General features: G+C 30.9%; 1 protein-coding gene across 2 annotated transcripts in view; it reads right to left on the bottom strand.

The window, feature by feature from the left end:
• ais (aramis) overlaps positions 1-21164 on the bottom strand; it is a 58585-nt gene that overhangs the window by 36850 nt on the left and 571 nt on the right. For both annotated transcript variants that reach the window (XM_067271992.1, XM_067271993.1), the window contains exons 2-5: positions 15494-15638; positions 11507-11652; positions 3207-3392; positions 3048-3128 (exon numbers count right to left, since the gene is read on the bottom strand). In XM_067271992.1, the coding sequence (XP_067128093.1) occupies positions 3048-3128; positions 3207-3392; positions 11507-11652; positions 15494-15638 (558 nt within the window). The remainder of the gene's footprint in view (positions 1-3047; positions 3129-3206; positions 3393-11506; positions 11653-15493; positions 15639-21164) is intronic.

Genomic DNA, 21164 nt, shown 5'->3' with positions numbered 1-21164 from the left:
ATGAAAAAATACATTATTAGTATAGTGTATTAGGCCTGGTTTAAATACTAGCCTCCCTTACATGGTCGAGCCATGCTGCCAGCTAAAACATGCAAAAATTTAACAAAAATAATATTAAAGTAGCCAAGATATAACCAAATATTGTAGCGCCACATCACTAGCGGACATTTGAATTTGCCAACTAGAACGCAGTCGGATAACCGATAAGTCGGTTAATCGGGGGTCGGATCAAGGGCGTCGCCAGGGGGAGAGGCAGAGGGGCAGTTGCCCTCTCCTAGAAATTCGAAAAAGATATTTAAATGCTAAGTTTTAATTAAAATAATCTTCTTAGGCTTCTTGTAAGTTAAAGAAAATGTTTTATTTGAGATATTTCTTTTCCAGTACATAGTAAATGATTAAAACTTCATGAATCGTTTCTATTTTACCTACATACAATTCATATCCTCTATCAATTTACATCATCTTGCCCCCCCTTACCCATTGACTGGCGTCGTCCTTGGGTCGAATAATCGATGCTCTACTGTATTTTGTTTGTGCAAAATAAAAAAAATTTTTAATGATACAATAGCCATGATTATTATTTAAAAGAAATTTTTGCTAGGCTTAACTTTGACAAAAATTCAATGCAAAGTGACACTCAATGGAGAAAAATTTCAACATGGAATAGGTTAATATATTTTTTCATACATGTTCAGTTATCCAAACAACCCCAGTCTCAAATTGTTTTGGATAATTGATGCTCTACTGTATTCGTTTACCAATTGGTGTTGTAACTCCTGACAGTAAAGTCCTGGGCTATCCATACTTTAGATGAAAATAGTCTAGATACTTTAAACATTAAATCCATTTGAACAAATGTAAATATTACATTTTTATCCATTAAGAATAAACCAAATATTTTGATATTTCATTTCTATAACAGATGTTGTAAAAATGAAATATCTTATTGTTCTTTGATAGAATATTTTGAATTTATTTAAAATTTGTTTATATCAATCTGTTTCTCTGCAAATTACACTGGGAAACAAAATGAAAGCTTTATTTTGGCATACAAATGAAAATACCTGATACTAATAGAACTTTTTATACTGTTTTCAAATATATAAACAGTTTTTCTCCATCATATCTAGTTTTTTTGTGACAGCATACACTTATTTATTTATCCTGTCTAAAATGGCAAGATGTGGAGCTTGGCATTTTGAGAAGCCTTCTTGAGTGTCCAACAGTAATCAGCAAGCATTCTTGAATTCCACTGGCCCCGATACCTCTTTTCCATGATAGAGATGTCTTAATGGAAACGTGTTTGTCACTGACAGCACCAAGATTGTCGAGGAAGAAATCCAAGTGGGAATTCAAGAAATGCATTCTGAAGGACATATTACATCCCATATCTTTGTAAGACTGTAAGAGCTCATTCACAATTTCACAGTAATTTGGAGCTTTGTGATTATTCAAGAAATTTTGTGCAACATCTTTGAATGATTTCTATGCTGATTTCTATGCTGACTTCTTATGCTGCTTAATAAGCTTTCAAATTTATCATCTTAAATAAAGTTTTTCTTTGATAAAGTTCTTCTTCTCTCCATAAAACTCTAGCTTTGATTTAGCATCACTTATATGAGGAAATTTTTCCTTCAAATAATGAAATCCAGCATTGTTTACATTCATTGCCTTGACAAAGTTTTTGAAAAGTCCTAACTTTATATGACGTGGTGGTAGAAGAATCATGTCAGCATTGACTAATGGGGCATGAATGATATTTTTCTGGCCAGGAATAAATATTTCACACTTTGGCCATTCCTTCTTGACGTAATGATTTTTCTTGTCTCTGCTGTTCCACTCACACAAGAAACAACAAAATTTAGTAAAGCCAAGCTGCAAACTTATTAATAATGCAATGACTTTTAAATCACAACATATGATCTAATTGTACAGTACTTGTGATAATGAATTTTTTCAAGTAAGAGTTTCATATTTTCATAGGTTTCTTTTATTATATGACAGAAGGACATTTGTTTCCATTGTGTAAAAGCACAGCCTTAAAACTAATCTTAGACAAATCAATGAAAAATCTCCATTAGTGGTATTATGTTTATGATCAAGTGCATCCATCACTGCACTAATATTATTGCAATAAAAATTAAATCACTTTCTTCAGAATAGTAGTCTTGAAAATCTTCTTGACGATTACAAAAGAAACACACCTTAGTTGTCTGATGAAGTAAATTCCAATCTTTCAGTCAAGAAGCTAAAAGTTCAGCCTGTTTTTTAGACACATTCAGATCCTAAACAAGATCATTTAGCTCACCTTCAGGTAATAAATGAGGTTCACAAGTAGAGGTGCTAGCTATGGTCGCTAAGGGTTAAGTCTATGATTACAGAAAATCAGAGGGTGATAGAAAAATTTCAATCCCATATTTAAAATCAGTACAAAAAGTTCTATTAGACATAATTTCTCTCTTCTGTGTGCCAAAAATCATGTTGACCAGTGTTATTTAGTTTGATTATTGCTTTTCTTGTTCTAATAGTCTTACATTTTATTTTTTAAAACTGAAGCAATGTTTTGTCAAGACAAAACTTATTAGCCTAGGTTTTTCAAATAAATGTCTATTTATATTCATTTTTAAGACTAAGTGCTACCATATTATTATTTCTCTTGCTTTTAAATACTTATAACTTTATAAATTGTTTCATTTTTAATTTTAACTGCTTTACAAATTAAGTTTATGTGCAGTAACCATTTATATTGTTTATTTTTTGTAAATATTGATATTTTTGTAGTATTAATAAATGATCAATCATTTACAAAATTATATATATACTGTATATGACAATATATTAAGTCAGTAGGGCCTACAATATAGTAACAATTGAAAAAATGAATTCACTGTTGAGTTCAATATGCATGAAATACAAATTTTATTATATGTTATAGTATGTTTTTGTACTGTTTCTATCACAGTACACAAGTTGATTTTATTGATAACTAAAATAAATATATAACAGAATTAAAAGATTTGTAAAAATATAAATCATAAAATCAATACCTTTAAATGATGAATTATTGGAATAAGAAAAGCAGCTGTTTTTCCAGATCCAGTTGGAGCACATGCCAGGACTTCTCTTCGCTACAATATATTCATATAGTGCATTAATATCCAAAAAAATAAATATTCTAAATAAAAATTTTAAATGAATCAACTTACATGTATCATTATAGGAATTGCCTGCATTTGAATTGGGGTAGGTGATTCATAGCCTAATTCTTTAATATTTTTGAGTATAATTGGAGATACTTCATATCGTTCACATAACTGCTCAAATTCAGATATTGGATCAGGGATATCTGATCCCCAAATATTAATCTGATGTTGTTTTCGAAAATGATTTATCTAAAAACATATTTAAGTTATATACAGATTACTAATTTTAGATTATTTTAAAAATAATTTTTATTAATTTTTAAGAATAAAATTTAATTTCAAAGCAATCAAACTATTCAGAAAGATTTATAAAATACAGTACAAATTAACAACTAATTATTATTTTCCTTGTCAAGTAACTTACATTCTATCAATTTTATTAATAAAAACAAATACACAAAAAAATTAATATTTGATTTACAAATAAAAAAATAATTATTATTTTCAAAAAATTATATAAAAGTTTCCTAAATATAATATTGAACTAATCCTAGTATAAGAAAACAATACAAGATTATAGAACTACAGAATATTAAATTTGCTAAAGTTTGTTGATTTATATTTGAGAACTGTTTCAACTTGTATTCAAACATGAATGTTAGTAGTAATTTTTTTTCATTAAATGCATTCTAGTGTAAGGAGTCAATTCCCAACCCATTATATTTTGTTTGGGGTTTATTTTTAGTTTGTTTTCTTATTTATTTTGGAGCATTTTATTTTGTTAAGGATAGACTACTGCACCTCACCTGGACAAAATTCTAAATTCTAAACTTTATTTTACTTTATGATGAATATGAAATTAGATTGGCTTTGCTAATTTGTTCCTCACTCACTCATTGATAGATTACATTTGAATAGAAGCAGAATAAAAAAATGAAATGATACATTCAAAAAGGAATGTCAAGTAAGTCACTAGAAAAATCTATAATGACTGCTGGCAGCAACCTATTACATCATTGAACCTGGAAATGACATCTTGGGGGAGACTGCCACAGAAAGTTAAAAGAGTAATCTCCTGCCCCAAATTGTCACCAAAAAATTATATAAGATTAAATGTAAGGGCAATGACATGACAAAGAAAGATTATTAGAATTAAACAAACATTAGCCACTTATGTATGTAAATAGGGTTGAGCAGGCATAATCATGTAATGTCACCACAACTGCACTATAAGAAGGAGATGGAGCTAAGAATTGAGCAAGGTAAAAGCAGGGCTTTCAAGTTCCATTGATCACATAGAAGCTTCTTTGTGATGGTTAGTTAGATGAAATTAATTTGTAAGATTTCCTTATGAATTTTCAATAATTTCAATTTCATATTTTTGATATAATACGTTTCCACTTCACGCCAACATTTACTATAATTATAACACTTACGTGTTGTGGCGTTACAGGAGCAGAGTCTTGGAGAATGAACTTGTCCGCTAACACTTTCAGTAGTGTAAAACTACTGAACCGTCTTCAGGCGGTCTATCGAATACAATATTTTAAGCTTTTTGAACAGTATTCCAATGGTTTTGCAAAGATCGGTTTTCGAATATTTCAAACGACGTTTCCGACAATCCAACAGATTTTCCGTTTTCAAATGCTTTTAAAGTTTTTTTTTTAACGTCATAGTGCATGCATGGGAAAATAATTTCAAATGAAGCTTGTCATAGTAAAGTAAGGCTGTAAAAGAGCGTAGTACAAGCATGAAATATAAACTATGGTGAAAACAAGTATTCGAGTAGCAAAAGCTTTAACATCGTGGGTTGAGCTGTTTGAAAGCTGTTACCCAAATCTGTGGGAGCTCAAGAGTTGGGGAGTTACACGGTGTAGTAGCAGAAATGTAGAGAGTCTCCCAAATGAATAGTTCTTTTTGCTCGTTGCATCATTTCAGTAGTTTCGTTTCGCTACAGAGAGGCTGGTAATTGTGGTCGAGTACTTTCTTTGCTAACTCTATAATTCTGTTTCATATTTTTGCTTGTCAGTTTTGTGGAGATAATTTTAAGATAGTTATAATTTAATTTATATGTCTCCAAATGTCAGAAAAAGTTTATTGTATATATTTGATAAAATATCTTATTATATTTTGAATTTTTGCTAACTTTATTTTGTTATTGTATATATTTGGGCTTAGAAGAATAAACAGACTTTTCATTATTACATATAATAATTATTTCAGGTTTTTGATTCATTAACAATTTTTGTTACTTATTGCCCACATAAAGTACAGGCTGGCACTAACCAAACCCTTGTTTATATAACACACCATTAGAAAACTATCTGGGCTCTCGATAGAAATAGATAAGGTGTAACACTAGTTTTAATTTTTATTTTAATCTATGATGAATATAAAATTATTTTTATAAAGTATAATATCTATTATAAAATTAGATTGATTTTGCTAATTTGTTCCTCACACATTCACTGATATATTATGTTTGAATAGAAGCAGATCTAGAAAAATGAAATGATTCATTCAAAAAGAAATGTCAAGTAAGTCACTAAAAAAATCTAAAATCTTAAAAAAGTAGAATAATTTATGCATTACAAGGCATCAAAGTCTAATATTTCATGCTTATACAACAAAATGGCATTCAAAAATTTGGCATCAACCGTTTATTTTCAAACATGTTTATTATTATTAATTTGCTCTACATTATAACTTACTGTTAACTAACTGACACCTAAATGTGAATTCCAGCACAGAATAAACAAAGAAATTCTTTATTATGTGCTATATATTATGTTATTATTAGAATTTCTTTGTTTATTATGTGCTGGAATTCGCATTTAGGTGTCAGTTAGTAGATTATATAGTTCCAGTTTAAGTGTGCCATTTTTTCTTTGATTAACTTACTGTAACAGTGTTATTCTTAATATTAATTACTTTTTATAAAATTTTTATATAGGATTAAATAACTACATCATAATTTCATGCAGATAACCCATGATGATAGAAAATTGTAAGAACAAAAATACAAGCTTTGTGTAACTGATCCCATTGTACATGCTGAACCCTCTGGGACAGTCACTGAAAGCAAGAGAATTACTGATACAGTTTAAGTTGCCATCTCAAGCATTAAAATATTGCTATTTTGTTTCATTTCTGTTAACAAATCATTGAAGATATACATAAACAATCAAACTCAATTAATTTATAATCATATTAATTTCCAGATTATTCAAACTATATTGGTTAACTATTAATAATTAATAAAAAAATAATTTTTTCTAAATTTAGGTGATTACACTGCTTCTTATATTAACATTAACTTATAATAATAATAATAATAATAACTCTCCTGTGGTCACCACCTGGTCGTGGTGGGAGAGCCCAGTAATTTTACTAATCCATAAGGTAATGCAGGCTGGAACACAAGCTCCTGGTAGGGACACCCATGCCAGTAAGGTCTATGGGGAAAAATGAAACTAAGAGTGACCACACCCACATTCTGTGGAGATATTTATTATGGTAATAACCAAATAAAAGTGTGATACTGGCTCGGACGTCGCCCGGGTTAACAAGATCCGCGTTCGTGGGTTAGGCAGAGGCTCACGTTCGAAAAATAGGCCACAGTCTCCCTTGGTTACCAGTGGCAAAAGCAGAACCGGCCCAAGCATGGCTACTGCAATGCCCTCAACAGATATGTGGAACCAACCCAGCCTTGGTGTTTCTGTGGCAGTGCATCCACAGACCACAAAGGCTGGAAAACCACGCCAACGGATGAAATGGACAGTAGAAATGAACGAGTTTATCATCCGTACTTACTACACGATCACAAAACTCGAAACAAACATGACAGCATACAGACAACAACTACACCATAGATTCACACAACAGTATCCTCATCTCATTGTCACCGAACAAAGGGTTGTTGATCAAAAAAGAACGATTATACACAACAACCCTATTCCACAAACAACACTTGAACTTATCAAACAACAGGTTGCTGATCAAATACATCAACAGACAGAAACATCTAACATTAATGAAGATCATGTAACCTATCAGGATAATCCAGCAACAAGCATTGATAATAACACACATACAACGATTACCACTAACAATACTAGACACTTTCCCATCCATCACTGATAACATAGACATGGATTTAGTTAATACACTCTCACTTATATTTCAGGAAACACTCACTAAATATACAGGTACAGATCCCACACAAAGACCACGAACACCAAAAATCAACACATCAAAGAAAGTAGAAAAAACACTAAATTATGTAAACACTCACTTACTACCACACTACATTCATTCAATTTCTATACTCTGACATTTATACATTAGTTTATGCTGGGGCAGTCACAGTTGTGACACACCATGGACTGAAAGTACAATCACAGACAAATACACAGATAACACAATTCTATCACAAGCCTGCCTGGCAGAGAAAAACAGAAACACAAATAAATAACATTAGACAGCAATTAGGCAGGCTGACACTACACTAAAAACAACATAACACCCAAATTAAGGAAACAGCTCAAAAACATTTTCAAGAAAATAAAAACACACACAAAACATGAACATCACAACACACGCATTACAGAATACATTGATACACTAAAACAAAAACTTGCTGCCAAAGCACGTAGACTCAAACGATACAAAACATGTACACTATGAAAACAACAAAATAAATTATTTACAAACAATGAAAAACTCTTTTACAGACAAATTAATAACAAAGCAAACACTGATACACAGCACAGTGGCACACCAACAGAAGAAGAACTCACAACATATTGGTCTTCTCTTTGGTCCAGTGCTGTCACGCACAATGCTGATGCAGGCTGATCGAGGAGGAGAACAGAAACTTGCACAACATACCAACTATGCTCTGTGCTGAAATAAACATGCATGATTTCCAATACACTGTTAACAGAACACACAACTGGAAGACACCTGGTATAGACAACATTCACAATTTCTGGTACAAAAAGTTTACATCACTGCACCAGGAACTAGCTAAACACCTAACACACATCATCATCAATCCACAAGACATGCCAAATTTTCTTACTCAGGGCATCACCTACATGAAACCTAAAAACAACAATACCACAGACCCCACACAATACAGACCAATTACATGTCTTCCAACACTCTACAAAGTATTGACATCCTGTATCGCAAACAAAATATACAAACATGTTGAAGAACACGACATTCTTACAGAACAACAAAAAGGTTGCCGTAGAAATCACAGGGGATGCAAAGAACAGTTACTCATGGATTCAGTCATTCTACGGCAAGCACACAAACAACACAGAAACATACACATGGCATATATAGACTACAGAAAAGCATTCGACAGTGTTCCACACAGTTGGCTGCTACATATTCTACACATGTACAAAATACATCCATCACTCATTGCATTCTTCCAAAACACTATGCAGCACTGGAGAACAACACTACATCTCAGGGTTCATAACACTTCCATACAAACAAACTAAATTTTTATTAGGCAAGGAATTTTTCAAGGAGATTCCTTGAGTCCTCTCTGGTTCTGCCTAGCCTTGAACCCATTATCCAACATGTTAAACAACACACAATATGGCTACAATATCAGGCATGAAAAAACAACACACTATACACTGTCACATCTCATGTACATGAATGACAAAAACCTTTATGCATCCACACAAAAACAACTTCATCAACTCCTACAAATCACACATTCATACACCAAGGACATACAAATGGAATTTGGCCTAGATAAATGCAAAACACTTCACATAGAAAAAAGGAATTCTGAAGAAAGATTTTGCTCTTGGAAATGGAGACGTTATTGAATCCATGGAAGAGGGCGAGTTCTACAAGTATTTAAGATTCCAACAGGCCAAACTAACAGAACATGCACAAATAAAGCAAAGATTAATTAAAAAATACCAAAGTAGGTTAAATGCTATTCTCAGAACACAGTTAAATGCAAAACACACAATTAAAGCAATAAACACATATGTCATCCCAGTACTTACATATTCTTTTGGAGTTATACATTGGACTCACACAGATCTTGAGCAACTCCAAAGGAAAACAAGAACAACACTTACTAAGCATAAACAACATCATCCTAAATCCGCCACAGAAAGATTAACCCTTCCACGTAAAGATGGCGGACATGGCCTGATTGACATAGTTAACCTTCACTACAAACAAATACAGTCACTGCGAGAGTTTTTCTACAAAAAACAAGAAACATCACAATTACATAAAGCAGTAACTCTAGCAGACTCAAATAACACACCATTAAACTTACACTCACATCATATGGACACAACACAACATATAAAAAGCATAGACACCATTAAGCAATTGTGGGATCGGAAGGTTCTCCATGGCAGGCATCCTTATGATCTGGCCCAGGGTTTTGTTGACGAAACTGCGTCAAATAGCTGGTTAGCTCAGGGATGCCTCTTGGGGAGATGGAAGGATTCATGATCACCATACAGGATCAGGTCATAAATACTAAAAACTACAGAAAACACATACTCAAAGATGCAACACTCACAAATGACACATGCAGAAAATGTCACACATGCCAGAAACTATACAACACATCACCTCTGGTTGCAAGCTCTTGGCACAGACAGATTATTTACACAGACATAATCAAGTAGCAAATATAATACACCAAGAGCTTGCAAACAAACACAAATTAGTAGACATCCACGAACCATACTACAAATACATTCCACAGACAGTATTGGAAAACAACACGCACAAAATGTACTACGACAGAGCCATAATCACAGATAAAACAATTTACCACAACAGACCAGACATCACACTCATTGACAAACACAATAAAATCACATACATTATAGATATATCCATTCCAAACACTCACAATATACAAAACGCATGCACTGAAAAAATTAGCAAGTACACAGATCTCACCCAGGAAATAAGGCATCTGTGGAAGATGGATAGGGTGCTTATTGTACCTGTTGTTCTCTCCTCTACAGGTGTCATACCACACACACTACACAAAAGCCCGAGCACATTACAATTGAATAGAAACACACACATCACACTACAGAAGGCCACTATATTGAATACATGTCATATTGTGAGAAAATTCCTGAATACAGACACACACACTGATACACTTCTTTAATTTCTGTTTTGGTTACTATGCCTTGACTTTGGTCTGGCATAGTACACAGCCACTGGTGTTAACCGAGTATATCTCACTTAACCGAACATAATAGTAATAATTTTATTTAATTTTTGCTTAATAATTATCAAATTTAATTCAAAATAATAATTAACAAAATCAAAACTAAAGATGACATCCCACATTTGGTTTTATTTTTTAAAATTTTGAATTGTAGAAATCTGTTCACCCCTATACTCATTGGTCATTCCCATAATTCAATTACAGGTGTTTATGAACTGTCCCAACTATGTAAAATATAAATATAAATACTTTTGATATCAATAATAAAATTACTAATTGTCAAAAGTGATCAGAGTATTCACTTTATATTCACAAAGTATCACTTTAGTATATTATAAAATTGATAAAAAATCATCACTGCTTTTGAAATAATTCTTTTTTTATTATTATACAATCAAATGTTATTTGATTTCTTCATAAGTTTTTACTTTTCTGACTGTTATATAAAAAGGGAAAGTATGGCAATTGGTCAAAAAATGACTTCCCGAGATATTTACATTTTTGGACTCAGAGCTTGAAACATAGAGCAAACAAGAAATACAGAAAAAAGTTGGGAAATTTTTTCTGTATGTGTGGATGTGTGTGCGGGTATAATTTTTTGACCCACTTTGAAGCTTAATAACTCCCATACATTTTGTCAAAAATTTCTGAAATTTTGCAGGAAGATTTGTATATTAGGGGAAAATGTTTCTAGAAATTTTCAGAAAAATTAGACCATTGATTTGGGAGATATTGAGGGGGTAAGCCAAGTCTCAAAAAGTTATGAAATTTTTTTTATTCATACAAATTTAGTCTACCAAATAAAAATACATCTCTACTAAAAAATTAAGCCTTTTGCTTTTTATTATTCTTAATTAATAATATAAAACTTATTTTTTAATAAAATCTCATAGCAAATGGCACCGCAAACAATTTTTTAAACTTTGCTAATATGTTTCCTAAACAAATATTTTCTGCTGGGAAAGTTACACAACTTGTTGCTAGACTTTTTTAAACAATAATGTTATTGTTATTGCTATTATTATTATATTTATTTACTTATAAATCATGTGAACTGATAAGTAGATTAATTAATAAAATAAAAACTTTTGTTTACAATTAAATTCATTCATACCTGTTCTTCTTTTTGAGCAGCTAATTTTTCTAAAGAATTCAGCTTTGACTTCTTTTTGCATTTCTTTGTTTTATTTGATAAAATTATATTTCTTCCAATTTTGAAATCATCATCATCATGATTATCATCTTCATTACTATCATCATCTAAAACATGCAGTTTAAATTTTAGTAGATAAATACAATACTTATTAAACTAAATTTTTACATAATTATCATTGTAAATAATAATAATAATACTACCAAGCACTCACAACATACAAAATACATACACTAAAAAAATTAGTAAACACTCAGAATTTACGAACAAAATACGGCATCTGTGGAGAATAGATAAAATACTTATTGTGCCAGTAGTCCTTTCTTACACAGGTATCATACTACAGAAAGCTACTATACTAAACACATGCCACCTAGAAAGGAAATTCTTAAACACAGATACAGCCAGTTACACTAGCTGGACGTCCACTCCATCCAAAGATCAGATGGAAACCTAGGTAGAGTAACTGGCAACACATCTGCATGGTAAGCAGGAGTTGTGGGTTCAACTTCCACTCTGGACAGATTCCTTTCTTCCAAAACATTTTAAATTAAAGTTAATTTATTTACAATTTTTAAAATTATCATAGCAGCATAAGTGTCTACCTCAAATTATTTTATATCTAATTATTAAGTGAGTCTTAATATAGCCTAATAATATGGCAGATCGTTGGCATAATTAAATATTGGGTTTGTGGATTTATTGTTTATATACAGATACATACGTGAATAACATGTAAACAAAGCAACATTTTTTTCTCTAGCTATTGCCTTGACTTTAGTCTGGCATAGCATTAAACTGGTATAAAAACAGAGTAAGATAGACTCCACAAACACCACCATAATGAAAACAATTCTCTCACTAATCACCATCTTGTTGAGGTGTTAGAGCTCAACATGAACCATAGAGCAATGGTGGGAGAAGCATAAGCCTTCAGTAGGACTACCTATGCCAGTAAGGTTAACAGAAAGAAAAGAAGCAAAAAGTGACCCACACACAGAGTGGACAGCTGCTGAACAATATCTATTCCCCATGTAAGGCAAGTGATTTATAATCACCTTGCTTTAGATATACAGTATAAGCACATCCATTTCTGTGGAGAAAACAAAAATGATTGTTACACATTCACAATATGATACCAAGTTCAAAAAATTTTCCAGTCTCCCTTGCATCAATGGCAAACATAGCACTGACCCAAGTATGGCCACTGTATCATAAACACATTCATTACTTCACTCATACACAATAGACAATCTAAGCGTTTCTATTAATAAATCTAATTACATGCATAGATGTAAATATCAAATTGGAAACTGCTGTGACAGGACTCAAAAACCAGAAAATGCAGCAAAACTTTTAATTTATTAACATTTTCGGCCATATTTTACTAACCTTCAGATAGAACAAAAATTCAAAAGTTAAAAATAAATGCAATAGTAATTTAATCAGTGATAAAGACCAATCATCACTGATTTATATTTTTAACTACACCTCGTGCCAAATATTGATGCAATGTAATGTTATGATGTAACATACTGTCTTACAGCATTAAAAATAACTTTTAGAACTTATAGAAATATTGAACAAATAAATAATTGTTTTTGTTCTTACTAAATTCTAGAATAAATATAATTTGCTAAATATAAGTTATTTTAATTGAATGTCATTTATCAAAGAGATCTCAGCAATCTGTTCCAAAACTAGAACAACAAAGATCAATTCATTTAAAACATTTTAAACAATATTTTGAGTTTAGGCATGCAGGGTTTTCTTGTTCTGTTGCCACTAAACAGGGATAAATGTCATTTTTGGATGCTCCTATCTTGGACACTTAAGTGAGGGACCCCCAATATGGGGTTTGATTTATATCAAAACTTAAGTTATGTAGTTTTGAAAAGGAATTTCAGGCAAGGCCAGATAAGAGAGATGGCTACAATACTAGGTTTTGCTCTAATTCAATGATGGAAAAATGCAACCCACCTTTCCTTTGAAAATAAATAATAAAAAAATGAAAGTAAAATTTTCAAAAATTGAGAATGAAAACCAGAACAACCATGGAATGAAGACTCGTAGAACAAAACTTAACCACTATGCCAAACACTCTTATAAACATATTTGTACTAGAGAATATAAATCCAATAAATTAAAATTGGTTCCTTTTTTTTCTTGAAACTGCTTAGAATCAAGGACTTGACTACTATGTATAAGTTTAATTTCACTCAAACTTTTATTTTAAACATGAAATATTTAAAAGTGACATAGTCGTTTAGTTGCCTTTCCTTGAAAATTATCTTTCTGACAGAGAATTAAAAATTTTGGTTAATGTCACCTATGGTTCCAAAATGGCAGCTCATCTCTGATTCCAGCAAACAGAAGAAAGGAAACAGTGGGGACACACGTTCTAACCTAACCTAACCCATTCTAATAAATTACCATAATTATTACCAACAAAATCATTAGAATGGGTTAGGTTAGGTTAGAACGTGTGTCCCCACTGTTTCTTTTCTTCTATTTGCTGGAATCAGAGACGAGCCGCCATTTTGGAACAATAGGTAACATTAACCAAAATTTTATATCTAACTATAGATTACATTTATCAGCAAAAGAATCCACAAGGATTTGTGGATTCCTTTCGTAAATGTATTCAAATTTTCTTTAAATCTAAATTGAAGGAGGGTTTACAGTCCAATGGCAGCATGAAGTTTCAAGGCTGCTAGCCATTGCTGAAGTTGACAAGAACATTATCTGGTTTATAGTCAAACTCAGATCAGTAGCTAACTTGACATGGTGTGATGTTGGAATCAAACATCAAAGTTGCATATCATTCAACTTTGAAAGTTATCTTTCTAGGCCAGACGTGTGTGTCAGTCTAAAGTTAGTTCACTGTCTAGCCAAGGATGGCTAAGACAGGAGGATAGCAAACATAGTGGAACTCTGTTTTTTCAGTACTACATTGCTATCAGACTACATATCAACCCTTACAGGAAAAATTTAAGGTCACATATAAGTTTCAAAATTAACTTTATAACAGTATTTAATAATTAAGAAAATTATAATTGTAATTGTAAACTGATGATTTAAATCCAAATATATATTTGGAATATTGATAGATAGTTTGTAAAATGTTAAAATATGAAACAGAATTCAAAATAAACAAAATTTGTTGGTTAAGAAAAGAATAATTCTTAACCAACAAACAAACCAACAACCAACAAAAGAATAATTCTTAACCAATATGTGGATGATATCCTCATTTTATGGAAGGTTAAGCCAGACGTGTCAACCTTCATAGACTCAGTCAATGACAACCACTACGGCTTCACTCTGGGGCTTGATCAAGTGCATGACACCCAGGTTCATTTTCTCGATATCAGCATTAGAGTTGATGGAATGAAGAATAATTCCATTAAAAGATTGGAGAAACATTACATTATAGTGAATAAGGAAGAATTTGAATGCATGAAGTGTTGATGATGAACCAAATACTGTAGGTCTAAAAGCATTACTTTTCAAATAAATCATTAGTTTCCTCAACTTAACAATTTATTTGTTAAATTTTGAACATAGTGCCAAGTTTTAGACAATTTTTTAAATAAGAGAGTTGAATAGATCTAAAATGCATATTATCATCAATGAAGTAACAAAAATATAAAATAAATAAGGAAATATTGTTCTAAGCCTGAGATTTGTACTTGTTTAAGGATTGATGAACAGACAAGTTCTAATCGTTGTCAAGAAAAAAATGTTCTTACTTTGTTACTTACTTGGGTATAAAAATCTATTTAATTCAATTCTATTCCTTAATACATTTCACATCAAGAAAACTTAAAAAATAATATATATTATATACAATAAAAGATAAAATGTGGTTTTTAACTTTCTTATAATTAAAATGGTTACTTAAATCAGAAAAATTACTCTATTACTAAATTTAATTCCAAAAAATACCTGAAATTTTCCTCTTTGCATCAAATTTATCATTTTCTTCTTTCTGTTTCTCAATATTTTCTTCATTTTCTTTCTTGACAGTTTCAAGCAACTTTGAATCTTGAGAGAGATTATTATTAGATGAATATCGTTTTTCACTGATAATCTAAAAGATGGAAAACAATCAATATATTTAAACCATATTATAACACTGACATGTAAAACAAATATATTCAAATGTAATATGAATAATTATGTGTATGATAATATCTCATCAGGATAATCAATCTTTGCAAAGTGAACAATACTTTCCTCATTTTTTAAAATAAATTTAAATATATTAATAAAAAGTTCTTCATTTATAACAAATGTATTGCTTACTCTGTTTAATGAATTAGACATGTTACATGTCTACATGTGTAAATTTGTTTACTACATTAATTATTTTACATTCATATCAAATATAGGTGGAAAATATTTTTCTTTTAATATTTCATATAAATACGTGGTACGATCCAAAAGTTTGGGGACTGCAGTAATCTATGACAACAAAAGCATGTATTTGAAGTTACGGCGTATGAAATGGATTCTACCAAACCACCTCTACGTGTTCAGGTTAATTTCACCCATGTCATGTGATTAAACCACAAGCGCTGCTGTTTTTTTCTGGAGATAGTTATCTTTGTTCTGTGACGAAATAAAAGTGGAGTTTCAAGAACGACCTCCAACATTAAATTTTGTCAGCATTTAGGTAAAACACCTACGGAGACTAAAATTGCTAAGAAAGGTGTACGGTGATTCTACCATGGCAAAGTCGAAATGTTGGAGGTTGTTCTTGAAACTCCACTTTTATTTCGTCACAGAACAAAGGTAACTATCTCCAGAAAAAAACAGCAGCACTCGCAGTTTAATCACATGACATGGGTGAAATTAACCTGAACACGTAGAGGTGGTTTGGTAAAATCCATTTCATACGCCGTAACTTCAAATATATGCTTTTGTTGTCATAGATTACTGCAGTCCCCAAACTTTTGGATCATACCACGTATATGTTAGCTATATCATATATATTTTTACTTTCATTTCCATTCCTGTAATTATTTTAACTTTTAAAGTCAAATATTCATTCAATTTTTATTAATAAAAGTATAAACAACTTTTCTATCTTGGATGCAAATGTCACTAAAACTGTGATAATTTTGCAAAAGTATGCACTTTCTAAATCAGTTGACTATAAGTTACTTTCAATTTTCAAGTTTAATTATGAAAATATGAGATATACTAGCCTCAATTCAGAAATTTATACAGTGGACCTTTGTTATAGTGCTGCTCACCATACCGCACACTTGGTTATAGCGCGGGCAATGTTCACGATATGATAAGCTCAAACACGTTTATACAGGTCCGTGCGGCGTTAGTGAGTAACACATTTTATTGTTACTGTGTATTGAGTAATTATGTATGTATTGAGTTCCTGAATGTATTTTGAATAGTGTTTAATTATTGTATGCATGATGAGTAAAAGAAAAGCTTACAGTGTGAAAGAAAAGCTTGACATTATTGTTAAAGTAAAGAGGTGAACCGCGTTACACCGCACCGCTCAGTAAAACGCGGGTGTTGTTTCCCGCCTGACATGTGCGTTATATCGAGGATCCACTGTAGTTTGTATCTAAATAAATGTTTAAAAAATTCAAATTAATTGCATTTTTTTTTTAAACACCAATTTAAATACAAATTTCAGGAAAAATAATGGACGTTCTTAGTGAAACACAACAGTAAAATATCAGATTCAACTATATGTGTTTGTTTATACATATATTTATATATCAGCTTTTCATCAAAATTCATTAAATATATTTAGATATTTCATTACACTTTTACCGTTTATGAGTTCTTGTATTTATGAATAACTCATAATATTATGTGGTAAATTAAATATATCATCAGACTCAATAAGATGTAAAATATTATATATTTGTTTTGATATACTTATTAAACTGTTTATGCGTAACTCTGTATAATTATCATAATGTATAAAAATATTGAAGTATTGCAAGTCTAATTTTAACATTTTTGTTATTAAGTACAAAGAATAATTATAGTTGTATTGTAAATACTCCAAATTAAAGTTAATTATGGCAATAACAAAGAATTTACTAATTATAAATTTATTTTAGAATTCATCAATTTTTGATATGTAAACCCAAAATGTATGATAAAGGTATCAAATGAAATATAGTTAATTGTATTGTTGAATTAGTTTACTGTACAATCAATGGATATCTTTAAATAAAAAATGTGCATTCAATTTCTTTCGTAATAACATATACAAATTTAATAATAAAAGTAGAAACAATGAAAAATACATGTGCAAATACCTGTAATTACTTTTAATTCTAATAAATTTATATAAAATATAGTAAATCCTTGTTAACTTGGACCCAACAACTTAGACTTTGCATATCTGAGATAAATTTTTCAAAAATTGTATAGTAATTTAAAGTTTCTTGACAATAGAAAAATTATAATTATTGAGTGTTTTCAATATCCAGTCTTTGCAATACCATGCATTATACTACTACAGTCAGTAAGTTACTAAAGACTGTACATTACTGTATACTGTACTATCATGAAATTAACAACAACACAAAACACCGGGATGTGTTAAAAATCGTACTTCTAGAACTGATATCCGGTGTGATGAAAAAAACAAAAGAAAAAGTTCACCACAAATGTTTTCGAACTGCTGTGAGTTCTTCCTCAGGTGTAAAATGGAGTTTCTGATGGGACGGAGCGATCGGTTAACAGAATATGAGAAAAAAACGTTTGTGGTGAACTTTTTCTTTTGTTTTTCATCACATCGGATATAGGTTCTAGGAGTATGATTTTTATCATAAAATTTTTTGAGCTCATTTTCTGTAATAATAAATTTAGCAGTGTAACCTACTAAAGCTCAGTAAAAACTTCTGTATAGAGAAAACATCATGCTAACTCACTTTCTTAAATTCAGACAACCTTCACCCACTACTAGTCTGAGTTAGCAGAGGTTTATTGTATTATATATAGTAATGAAATATGAATACATATCACTTTTAGCAACAAAAAAATAATATTATATTTATACGTTAACATGAAATATATATGTTATGGACAAAGTGATTAATACAGGCATTATGAATAATGACCAACAAAATCAGGCATTGTAATAAATTTCAATAATTTATCAAATTGACCGGTCATTATGAATACTGCTACCACCTAGTTGGGCAAAGTGATAATACTACGTTGAGGAGTGATCATCCGACATACTCTAGCCAATCAGAACTTACATCTTAGTTGCGCATGCGTATTGCATTTAGTACCGAATTTTAAATTTATGTGACCAGTAGTTAATCTTTCTTCTTTGACAAAAGTAACAATCATGAAGGAATCATTAAGTGATATGAATAATCACTTCAATAACTGATTAAACAAGTTAATAGCAGAAAAAGGTGAGAACAATCAAATTTTTACAAAATTATTTGTCAATGAAAGTTACTTCTAAGTTACCAGAAGACTATCAGTTAATAGTACTTTGAAATAATTCACAAAAAATAAATATTTCTAAATGAAATAAATGGAGTTTTTTTAAATCAAATTTAAAATTCAGTACTAAACACAATATGCACCACCTGACTGAGTGTCAATTGGGTAGCGTAGGTTGGATGATCACTCCTCAACTTATTATCATCACTTTGCCCAACTAGGTGATAGCAGTATTCTTAATGTCCAGTCAATTTGATAAATTAATCAATATTTATCACATTGCGCACCATTTATGGTCATTATTTGTAATGCCTGATTAATCTCTTTGTCCATAACATATATATGACATTACTTAAATCTAATTAATTTTTACCATTAGAATTAAATGGATGGTATATGATTATAAATATTCTTAAAGAATTAAAAATATTCAGCAAGAGACAGAAAGAATACATATCATTCCTTAATAAATCCTACTGGATGTTCTATTCCCTACATTGGAAAGACCATTGGATTTGCTTCTGAATAAGATAGTTTTTTATTTATTCTTAGACTGTTTCATTCACAGACAACCATCAAAAATAATATTTTAATCTCATCTTGCTATTAATAATGTATAATTTATGAAAGAATGATAATAATAAAGAAATGATAAATCTTGATATAAATTGATCTTCTGGTAGCTTTTTAATTAACATTGGTTTATAGATTTGACAGGATGTACAAAAAACATCTAAGGTAAATGTATAAAAAATGAAAATATTTGAAGCTAATAAAAACACATTGAAAATCCTTTTTTTTGAAATTTACTAACAAAATTTATTGAACAGTTACATCATCCTTGATGTTCTCAATCTTCTTCAATGAATTTTGTATTCCACCTGTTTTAAAATTTGCTTTGAACATGCAAACATGATGATGACCATTGAATATGGTTTAAAACTTTTTTAATCATTAAATTTTTCTTGTTTACTGAATTTTTTTGGTTTTTTAGAAGTGTTTATTTTATATCTAAGGAGCTCCACAAAAATATAGGACTGCTGCAAATTTAATATACAAAGATTAGGAATTACATGTATGATGTAGCTACCTTTCTTATATTGTTCAGGATTTATGAAAACATAATTTGTCAAAATTAATAGTTTCCTATATCACAGTCCTATCTCATCATCACTGGAAAATAGTCTTCAAGACGTTTTTTGACTTCTGGAAATAAGCCAAAGTCATAGGAAGCAAGATCTGGACTGTATAGAGGGTGATCCAAAACAGTTAGTCCAGACTTGATCAAATAGGTGAATGTATCTTTTGATCTAATCCCTGGAGCATTATCATGGTGTAGGAGCCATGTGTTGAGCCAGAATCTTGGACAGATGTTCCTCAGTTGTTGAATGACTTTTGGCAAACATGTTTGGGTATACCAGGAGTAGTGACTGTATACTGTTTTTCTAGAACAACCCCCTCTACAATACCATGTTTTGCGAAGAATGTAGCAATCATTCATTTCTTTGTTGAATGTGACTTTTGGACCTCTGCTGGAATTGCTTCATCTTCAAAGAGCCAAACTTTGCTCTGAGATTCTGTTGGCACATCATAATAATACAGCCAGGTCTCATCACCCGTTATATTGCTGCTGACATTCTTGGATGTTCCAGACTCAAACCAGTTAATCAGTTTTTTACATAATTCTATCCTATTGTGCTTCTGCTCCTCCATCAGTGAATAGAGCACCTAAAGCAAGCAAACATTTCTTAATTTTAAGTGCTTGTGAAGGATTTCATGAACAGATGATGCACTAATATTCAATAGTTCCTGAATCTGCCAATAGATGATTCGTCTATCTTTGCTGAGAAGTTTCTTTATAACAGCTATATTTTCTGACATCACTGCTTCTGCTGGCCTACCTGTACAAGGGTCATTCACCACACCAAAATTACTCCTTTTAAACTGTTTATATGATCATGTAATAGTCTTTAAAAAGGAACAATGTTCCCCAAAACAGAAGACGTTTCTGAAAAACAACCCTCTTTACTGAGATTACATAAAAAGTTGTAATGGATAATCTTCCAATATTCAGTTTTCATCCACACTGCCATTTTCCAGTATTTTTGCAATGCTTGTTGAAAAAGTACCCAAAACAAGAACTCATTTAGGACTTTGCCCATTTTTC

The sequence above is a fragment of the Centruroides vittatus genome, unplaced genomic scaffold, assembly GCF_030686945.1.
Source record: "Centruroides vittatus isolate TY-2023 unplaced genomic scaffold, ASM3068694v2 contig_417, whole genome shotgun sequence".
NCBI lineage: Eukaryota > Metazoa > Arthropoda > Arachnida > Scorpiones > Buthidae > Centruroides > Centruroides vittatus.
The sequence above is the reverse complement of the archived record's forward strand: the minus strand, read 5'-3'. Positions and strand labels throughout refer to the sequence as shown.